At 34.0% G+C, this 11,271-nt stretch overlaps 1 protein-coding gene across 1 annotated transcript; it reads right to left on the reverse strand.

Moving 5' to 3' along the window:
• Window positions 1–7,273: 7,273 nt before the first annotated feature.
• Window positions 7,274–9,250, reverse strand: LOC149162496 (pectinesterase-like). Its single transcript, XM_089435714.1, has 2 exons — window positions 8,129–9,250; window positions 7,274–8,029 (listed from the first exon to the last, which is right to left on the reverse strand). Exons 1-2 carry the CDS (start codon window positions 9,099–9,101, stop codon window positions 7,335–7,337), a joined length of 1,668 nt encoding a protein of 555 aa, XP_089291840.1. The 5' UTR covers window positions 9,102–9,250; the 3' UTR covers window positions 7,274–7,334.
• Window positions 9,251–11,271: the final 2,021 nt, after the last annotated feature.

Raw genomic sequence — 11,271 nt, forward strand, 5'->3', positions numbered from 1 at the left:
TTGCCCTTTCCATCAACGTCTTGTTCATTCTTTCTACAACTCCATTTTCTCAGGTGTGTATGGAGTAGTCTTCTGTCGTGCTATACCACACTTCTTACATAACTCTTCAAATTCCTTCTTGCAAAATTCTCCACCGTTATCTGTCCTCAACACCTTTATCTTCTTCTCTGTCTAGTTTTCCACCAGAGCCTTAAATTCTTTGAACCTGTCAAAGACTTCAGATTTCTTCCTGAGGAAATATATCCATGTATTCCTTGAAAAGTCATATATAAATGATACATAGTACACAAACTTACCCAGTGATGGAACCTTCACATGTCCAAACACATCACTATGCATAAGCTCTAATATCTGTTTCGCCATCTTAGCACCAGAGGGGAAACTCACTCGATTTTTCTTCCCATATACACAATCTTCACAGAAATCAAAATCCATAGAGCAATTTGACATAACTTCTATCATATCATTACCATGAAGTATTCGAAGGCCCTTCTTTCCAGTATGTCTAAGCCTTTGATACCAAAGCATAGTCTTTTCTCTAGAGACCACTAGATTTTTTGCTCCACTTTCAGGAACCACAAAACTATTTAACCTATCAATAACAGTGCTACCTTCAATCTTGTACAAAGTTCCAATTCGAACTCCCTGCATCAATACCAGTGCTCCTCGAACCATCTTGCAAGTATATTTCTCGAACACTGTTTTTACACCTGCATCATCCAACTTGATTACAGAAATCAAATTTTTGGCCAATGCAAGAATATGCAGAACACTTGGAAGTGTTCTAATCCTTCCACCTTGCAACTTTAACTTGAATTTTCCATGACCAACGATTCTAGCCTTCCTGCCATCCCCTAAGAAGATATCACCACCATCATATTTCTCATACTCACAGAACCACTCTCTATGGGGAGTGAAGTGAAAGGATGCACCTGAGTCAATCAACCATGCCTCATGATCTACATGTGTACTTGAAGAAGAAGCCACGTACACATCCCCACCTTCATTTTAGGTGGTTTTCACCTCTTCAGAAGGAGCATCATCATATCCCTTTCCTTTATCTAGAGCTTTAAATTTACAGTCCCTTTTAAAGTGCCCTTCCTTCCGCATTTCCAGCACACCTTTACAGGTTTTCCTAGAGATTTAGATCTTCTTCTAGACTTAAATCTCCCACTCAAGGACTTATTTTTGTTTCTGTTCTAGGACCATCCTCGTATAGACAAGGCATCACCATTCCAGCCCTCCATATTTTTCCGTCTCATCTCCTCTGACAACAAGGATGTGACTATTTCATCAAATTGCAAGGTAGTTGCATTGCTACCTATTGCAACAACCAGACTATCCCACGAATTTGGTAGAGAACACAAAAAAACTGATGCACTTATCTTCATCTGAAATTTTAATATCAACAGATAATAACTGGCTTACCACAGTATTAAAGGCATTCAGATGTTCTGTCACGAGTCACCATCTTTCATCCTCAGGTTATACAACTTTTTCCATAAGAACAGTTTATTCATCAGAGACTTAGATTGGTATAAAGTCCTTAACTTGTCTGATAAAGCCTTCACTGAAGCTTCCCCTAATACATTCCGCAATACTGAATCTAAGACACACAATCATATTGTGCTCTTTGCCTTCCGATCCAACTTCGCGTAGTCTTCAGTTGACATTGTTGTTGGTTTAGTACCTGGATCTACCATGATCCACTGATCTTTATCCACCAACAGATCCTCCATCTTGAGTTTCCACAACTCAAAACTCTGACCATTAAATTTCTCGATCTCTATCTTTTCATTGCTCGCCATCTTCGTTCACCACAAGGATCAATCCCACAGATCTCCCACTGAATAGGGTCTACCACAAGCCTGAGCAAAAACCCCTCAGCAGCAAAGGTGTCCCCTTAAAGCCAAAACAACTCTTATACCAAATGTAGGTTTTAACCCCGTACAAAAATTACCTGCATACGAATTCAAAAAACAGAAAATAAACAATGGCAAGAGCATAAAACATAAAACATATGTACACAAAGATTTCCCCTGGATCCCAAAACCCGGGACTACTAGATTGATTTTCAAAAATGATCCTTTCAATGTTACAACACATATATATACATGTCAAAGCGTCCATAAACCCCAATCCATTAAACCTGGATTAGAACATAACCATAGTTCCCTTGACTGGATCTACAAAATACCATGGACCGAAAACCATCGTGCCCTAAACCATGTGTGAAATCCATGCACAAAACCATAGGTAGGTCCACCCACCTAATATAGGATCCAATTTTATTTTCCCGAGGCATTGCCCTGAACCCTATGCAAGGGGGCTACCACCCCCCTACTTACCCTCTAGCAACGCCCCGCGTGGGGTAGTCGTGGAAAGAATATAACACAACCCAACATAAGAAACCAAATGAACACCCCCTAGGATGTTTTTCCCAACAATGATAGTGATTTTGGGCATATTTAAACATAATCCATTCAATCCATTGATTATAGTGAAATAAGTGGAGAATGACACTTCTACTAAATCTTTGGTGGTCCCATGGTTTAAATCTACAATATGACCAACTTGGAGAACCAACAAGCCCAACCTACTCAATGACAAGCTATAGAAGACAAGGTTGCTAACATTGAGTCTACACTCAACATTATGAATGAAATAATGAAATCAAAAGGTGAAATTTTGAGATTGTTAGGTGCCCACTTGAATGTTGATATACTAGATCAAACATTGATTCAACTAAGGAATTCCCAACCCATGAAGTGCTAGCCACACACATATTATTTTAGGATAACCCTCACCCACACATTTGATATGACAATTCATGGCACCATTTTCCAAAGGTCAACATGATCAAATTTGATAGGTTTAATCCTTCAGGGTGATTTACCCAAATAGAACACTATTTCTCTCCCCATGTCATAATTGATGATTTATAAAGATTAAAACTCGAGGTCTTACATTTGGATGTCAAACATTGGCAATGATGGAAATGGTATAATAAAGCTTATAAGGGCTACATTGCATGGACCTAATTTGTGCAAGTCCCTTATGTTTGTTTTGAACATGTCACTTGCCATTTGGGATGGTTGACAAAATTGTGCAAACCAACATAGTTATGGACTGTATTACTACTTCTGAGCAATTGGAAGTCTACACAAAAGACCAATTAATTCTTATTTTTAAATAATGTTTCATTAGTGGTCTCAAGGAAGGAACTCTAGCACATGTCGTGATATGGATCTCAAAAACATGGTTGGAAGCTTCAAAAACGCCTCGTCAAATGTAATTTTTTTACTCAACCATAGAAGAAATACGTAGACATTTTGATAGGATAAACCTTTAATACAATATCCTATTTCTACTTCTACTAAGATTTATTATGATGATATGAATACATCAATGCTTCTACAAAGAATTATTATCTTATGTTATATGCATTCATTGATTCACATAGTAAAAATGATTACAAATAGTGATATAAATAATTGAAGTGTATGTGACATTTGATTTTTGTAGGAAATAAAAACTAGTGACAAATGGGACAAATAATTCTCTCACAAGTACCAAAGGTAATTATATTTAATTCCCTATACATTTCACTATGCAATGCCCATTTCATAGTCCTATTTTTTTCCTTTAAAAATAGTTGTACCAACTATTTGGAATAATGTTTCCATGTGTCTTGATGAAGAAAAGTGAACATACATGGCCATAGTAACTTAGCAATGTTGATGATTTGTTACCATTTATTAACCTAGTATGGCAATGCATGTTGATCAGTTACTTGTCCCCTTGAGTTTTAGACCATTAGCAAAACTCATTTGCATTGCTGGAAACACCTTTTTGAGGGAATAACTGTATAACTATGGACAATGATTATGTGGTGAAATGCACCTATACAAGTTGATAAATCAATGTTACCAACACCATTTTTCCTCCTAAACATCGACTTATCGAAGTCATGGCATTAATTTATTGTAAATATGTTGTAATCTTCTAGAATATTGTTAAATCAATGGCTCATGATTGATTTTGTTTGTTAGTGCCAGTATTCTATAGTGCATTGGCAACTTTGAGAACGTATTTAGATGACTTTCCAAAGGTCATTATAATGACATTTAGGGAAGACATAAACATCAAATAAGTATTTACACTAGAATAGATAATCGTTGTTTAAAATGATGTCTTGTGTTAAAGATGCTAGTCTAACTACATTTACAAAACAATATTCCAAGTAAATAAAAATACGACAATTTTCTGGAAAGCATTGATTTCAGCGTCTAAACATTAGAATAACATTGTAAAAATGTCATTTTTTGACCCCAACTATAGTTAGTATATGGATCATGGACTAACCAATGGATAACATAACATAGCATTCTTATGCAATGAAAAAACATAAGAGAATAAGAATGAGAAAATGATTTCCTATGAAGTAGGAAAATGAATAACTCTTCATACTTATCTAAAATTATTATGCTCTATCTATGCTTTCATAATTTTTCATAGCTATATAAATTAGAGAATCCTAACAAATCTTTCTATACATTTATAATTTTCTTTAAACCAAAAGTGATTAATAAATTTCATTTAAAATATATGATAAAAAAAAATATAAATTCTTAACCTAACACTTAAAACTAGAAATCACTTTCCTACTCTCCTCTTCCGCTCTTATTGACGATGATAAACTTTTTTATCCTCTTTTGAAACATCTTAAACTATTTTATAATACTATATTCTATTTTTAACATCCTTATTATTATATATATGATAGTAAATCTATCACACCATATATAAAACGTATTTACAACATCTATATGCTTAATTATTTTTTAATTAAATAATAACCCTCCACTAAACACTCAAAATCTATAGAAAAATATTTACGATAATCCAAAGTCTCTAATAAATGCCCTTCACATATTAACCATTACTTTACACTATATTTTTATTTAACTTAACGAAACATTGTTAGCCATTGAATTGAATTAACATGAGAGAAACACCATCATCAACTTAAATTGCAAACTTTGCCTTCGATTTTCATTATATTGAGTGGAAGTGTTTAAATCAATTTTTTTTTAATGGAAATAGGTCTCACGGGAAATCCAAAATCCTGTAATTTCATAACTATAACTTATAAAAAAAATTAAAAAAAAAACACTTAAAACAATAAGATTAGAGTAAGAAAATGAAATTAAAATAAGAAAATGAAATAAGTATAAAAAATTAAGATTACTTAACATTATTTTACACGATAAAGTCCTTTCACAATACATTATTTTACGGGATAAAGTGATTTTACAATGTTATTTTTTTCAAATTAAATTGAATTTAGAATAAAATTAGTTTATTTATTGGATAGAAGAACGATTTATTTATTAATGGGATGTTATTATCACGGTTATGAAAAGTACAATTTAGCTCAAACACTTTTTAGAATAATTTAATTCCTCAAAAGAGGTTATTTTCAATCATTCAATATTAATTAATAAAATATTTACAAAATTTGGTGTTAAATATGAATTAGTGAAACTTAATTGTTCATAGATTTTCCTACTTGTGAAAAAAAGAGAGAGCAACAATCTCTGTTACATAGATGTTTTAACCTTTTCACTAGAATTGAATGATATAATTTTGAGTGAGATTGTGATTTCTTATTATTCAGAATACTTTATATTGTGATTTATTGTTGTTCAAAACCCCGATTCAATGAAGTAGACAACTCAAACTTATGATTCATTAAGCATAGTCTAACGCCTTTGACTATTTTCTGGATTATTTTTTCTAGTCAATTTCACTCAAATTCACTAGAGATTTTTTAGAATTGTAAGTTTGAAACCTGTAATCCACATTATGCAATTGCACCCAAAATTATTAAAAGTATTGAATCCATTCATACATTCAAAAATACATTTTAAACAATAAAAAATCACATTTTAAAATTCTAATAATAGCCTCATTTATAAAATTATAATATTAATTATCTAGATTTATAAAATTATAATATTAATAATTTAAGAAACTGTAATATTAATAATTTAAGAAACGATCACCTTAGTTATTGAAGAACTTATTATAATTCTGTGTTAACCACTCTATCAAAACTATTCACAATTTTAGTAGAAATCAGTCTATCAAAACTATTCGCAATTTTAGTTATTGAAAAACTTATTGTAATTCTGTGTTAACCACTCTATCCACGGTATGTTTTCTAAAATTGTGGTGATAGTGATGAAGAAAGTAATAATTTTAAATATTGAATGCCGCCTATGTTATTGCAAACGAGGTTTTGGATTTCAAATTGAAATGAGGCGAATACCCTACTTATTTTTAACATTTAATTAGTTTTTATTATGAAATAGTTATTTTAGAATGCAGTTGTCTATAACGCGATTTTTTGGAAGTTTTTCTGGTCGGTTTTTCCGGTCAAAATCCGGCAGCAATTTATTGGAATCGCAAGTTTGATAGCTAGTTTCTACACAATCAAAGCGTCCCAGGGGTATTTTAGGGTGCTGAATCCAAATATGCAGTTAAAATACCATTTTAAATAATACAAATCAAGATTTAACCTCAATTTTTTCCGCCAGATTCCGTCACAGGAATCTCCAAAAAATCGCATTATAAACCACTCCTTTTATTATTATTAGATACATCAAAGCTTATTATTAGGGGCACGTGAGTACTTTGATTCCACGAATGGAACGCAATGCAATGCACTAGGTCATTTTTGTCAAATCCAACTACCAAACCCGAAACCAGAAAACTGACTCCATGGGCATGCCTCTCGCACATGATAAATTACTGCAGAGAATAACATTCAATTCTAAAAACCAGAGAGCCCATTTCGATATAGAAAATTTTAACGAAGCATTGATCTTCACCCCCAAAAAAATAAAAACTAACGGTACCCTAGTAAGCCGTGCCGCACCCTTGCCGCACAAGAAGATACAGAGGAACATTTTGCTACCTCTGAAGTCAATATCTCCATCACATTTCTTTCATTTTTGCTTCATTCTCGTTAGGAAATTCACTGACTCAGTTTTGCCGTAAACAAATCTTCTTGAACAGAACTTGGGCATTTGGAAAATATATTTATGCAACCTTATGTTGTTGAAGCAACAAATTCGTTAAGCACAATAAAATGAATGTAGTTCAAAAGATGCATAACAGAAAGGACATCAAGCAGAATCAACAAATCCATTCAGCAGCTAGCAATTTACATACGTTAGAATGCTACATTAAATATGTATTAAATATAGAGGCTCCCTGTTTATTTACTGCAAAAATATGCATCCAACCTTAACAATGACGCTGGTCATTTATGTACTGTGGCTCGACGACAACCATTCATCGCCCTGTATGAAGCTTTGAACAGAGTACAGTCCTATATTGTGTGCAGAAATGTGACTAGACCATGGCACTCTTCCAGAGACCTTCGCCCCCGGTCCATAATTCTGATATTCCCCATAGAAAAGCGTATCGAGAGCAAATGATCCATTCCAGGGCATCCATCCCTCGGGTCTGATGAGTTTGCCCAAATAAGAATTCAAGAATACCGTTCTTGAATACATCTTCCACGGTCTGCCAAGATACACTCTGTGAACATCCGGATTGGAACTGAAATCCCTCAGGTATTCTTTTGTCCCATCCACGGTGCAGTGCTGGAAGACCAACCCAGTTGACTGAGCAGGGTCCGTCCGGCCCTGCGCTGTTATGGGATCCGTCTCGCCAGACTTTGATTTAAGCTGACGGGGGCGCACCAGAATCGAACAGTTGTGGAATAGGGCCGCCGCGTTTCCAAAGATGAAGTCGTGAGTGCCCTCTATTCTGCAATTTCTGTAGAATTGGCGGAGCGTGTGCGTGTAGAGCGTGTCCTGGTGGCTCTCGAAAGCGCAGCTGTAGAAGGCAGAAAAATCGCTGTCTACTCTCAGGGCCACGGCTTGATGAGTCTGTGGCCCCTGAAACGTGTTTCGGAATGTTATGTCACGGGCTATGAAGCCGTCCCCATTTACTCCTGCACAAAAAAACCATAAACCCCTCTTTAGTCCTGCAACGTTCCAAGAAGCACAGCAAATGTGTTAAGAAGGTGGGAGAAATAAAATATGGGACTTACCAACAGTGGCGACATCATAAATTGTGAGCGGGCCGGGCAGAGACGGCACATACGCAGAACCGGTGATCACCGTTTTATCCATACCGGCGCCCACAAACACGAGATTCGTCTTGCTGCGGGGGATTCGAACCGTTTCCCCGTAAACCCCGGCCTGTATCTTGATCACAAATTTCTTTTCCGAGTAGTCCGGCGCACTGTTCACAGCTTGCTGAATGCTTGATAAAGAGGATTTCTGATCCACCTTTGACACAGTAATGTCAGGGATCAGTTCGTCCACCTCTGATACATCCCAATCCCAGTTGTTGTTATTGGGAAGATAGTAATAATTTGTGGGGAGATTAGAGGATTTGGGTGATCTTTCCGTTGAGGGAGGCCTCCATAGGACCATATCCTTCCCGTAAGCATCGAGGGCATCGACCATGCTCAGAGCATTGCTGGTTAAGTTTGTAACCCTATCCACCTGTTGGATGACAGTGCTTATTTTCTGTGTAGTATTGACATACCTGAGATCAGAGCTACAGTCGTATACATAAGCCAGTGCTGCGCTCAGCCATGCTTTCACATCTTTTATTTTCTGCTCCTCTCCTATAGCAGCACTGCTTTTCGCAATCAAAGCCACAGAAGAGTCCGCGAATTCCACACAGTTTTTAGCCGCGGCTGTGACGTTGGCGTCATGGCTAGAAGTATCAAGTAGATTTTGGGACAGAAGACGTGTTTGTTTGGCTCCGTCTGAAGCCAGACCCATTGTTGCTCCAATGATCTCTACAGCTCCGGCATTTGCAGCTACTTTGGTAGACAAAGATGACTTGCAGAGGTCTGGCAATTGTGTTGCTCGGCAGGCGAGATTTATGGGCGATCCAGAACTCTGCACTGTGGGTTGGGAACCCTTGTGGGCTTTTGAATCGGCAGAGGCACCGGCGAGAGAAATGAAGAGAAGTGCCAGTGTCAGTATGATGATAGGAGTGGAAGCCATGATTTCAGCAATCCTGGCTTTCGTTTGGTAAACCCCTTGAACCCTTAAAACTAGAACAATAAATGATAAGGTTCTGCCGGAGAGGGGGTGTAATTAGCGGGCTATGTTTTCTGACATAGCAGTGCTGTGAAGTTTGTAGGATTGAAATAGACAGTCCAAGAAAATGGAATCTGTGTTTGGATTTACATGGCTGTGTATGCAAGAAAGCTTAAAGCATATTTTCTGGGTTACGTGGTAGGATTATTATAATTTGTACGTTGAATTTCCCTCTCAAATTATTCGTTTGGTTGCGCTCCAAGCTTGGTATTGATTTTTGTTGGGTGATATACCATCTCTGTCTCTATCTCTCAATTCAACCGTCATTTCGTATTGTCGAGAATAGAGTAGGTGGCAACACTGTACAGATTTATGGTTGTCGAGGACATCCAACGAAAAAACGCAAAACATTCACAACTGGTTTCCACTTTCACAATCCAAAACGCAAAAAATTCACCAACTGGTTTCCACTTTCACAATCCAAAACTTCCTCTAGCCTAATTTTCTACCGTATCCTCTGATTTCCAGCCAAGAGGCTTTTGCAATATGAACATTTCACAACTATAATCTAACATAAATATTACAACTGTAATTTAATATAATTAATATAATAACATAATTATTATAACTCGAATCTGATATAATTTTGAAACATTTTTGTTTTCACCGAATTAAAAATAAAATTTACATAATTACTTTTTAGTTAAATATTAATTTTTTTATTACTTAAAGGTACAGTGATTTTTAGAATATTAATTTAATTGTTAATAATTATTAAGTGGATAGTAAGATTTAATTTCTAAAATTTTGGAGAATATTTTTAGTAGAAAGTTGAGATGTATTTCAAAAATAAATTTTTTTGTCCATTTTAATTAAATTAATTAAATAAAATAAAATCATATAAATAAGTGTCAAATGAAATGACTTATGGTTTTTTGAGTGTGTAATATTGATAAGGTGTGTGATTAGTTAAGAATCTCCATTGTGTGTAAAGTGATCATGAACCTTCATGCTTAAAATCTAGGTACAATTGTTTTAAATAGATATATGTTTAAATTATATATTAATTATTTTTATGATAATAATAATAATGGTAAAGAAATAATGATTTAGTCAAATTTTATAAATTTTAGCAATATGACATATAAAATGAAATCTATGTTTTGATATTTATCATAATTTTTTTCCTTTCAAAAAAAATTAGTCTTTTTTGTAAGTAAAAAAGAATACAAATACTTATAGAGTATAGAAACTTATCATAAATTTATGTCTATTAATATTTACCAATTATTTATTTTATATATAAATAAACTAATAAAAATATTCCATAATCTTTTTTATAAATATTAAATCTATACTATCCATTTATTAATTATAAACAATTAAATTTAATTATAAAAATATATTCAAAATAAACATATCTAATAAAATTAATTAAATTAAAATTAAAAAAAACCTTATTATTATAAACTTTGATTGCGTACATAAATTCGAGTTAATAGACTTTTGATATGATGGACCTGACCGGTAAAAAGATATACAATTATATAATAGAATTATCATAGGGTGCACGACAGGTAAAAATATATACAAATTTTCAATAATCCACCATGAAAATTTGTCACATCAAACACCGAACAAAACATTTACATCAAACCTTAGGTGGGACGAAACATTCATCGAGTTGATTACAGAAATTTATTTTTTTTGAATAGAAAAATTATTATATTTATAAGATAGGAATTATAAGATAGGAGGAGAAGAATATAAAGTAACTTTTTCTCTAGAAAGAGATTTAGTCCATAGGTATTTCACAAAAAGACAACTCTATATTTATCTATATACAAAATTGTTGCATAATAAATAAATGAAATTACAAAATTGTTGCATAATAAATAAATAAAGTATAGAGAAAATCATGATGGAACTAAAAAAGAAAAAAAACCAGATTATTGAAAAAAAAATTAAAAACCAAAATCCCGCTGAGCCAAACGCAAACCCATAGGGATTTATAATAAGATAATTTAAATTTTAAATAAAATAATTTAGGGAGGATATTGGATGAATTTAAAGAGAAAATATGTAATAAGCGGGGACGTTCAAAAGAGAATCCAACGTTAATGAAAAATACTAG

The sequence above is a fragment of the Pinus tabuliformis genome, chromosome 5_2, assembly GCF_031772625.1.
Source record: "Pinus tabuliformis cultivar Carrire ecotype Pingquan chromosome 5_2, CPIR1, whole genome shotgun sequence".
Taxonomy (NCBI): Eukaryota; Viridiplantae; Streptophyta; class Pinopsida; order Pinales; family Pinaceae; genus Pinus; species Pinus tabuliformis.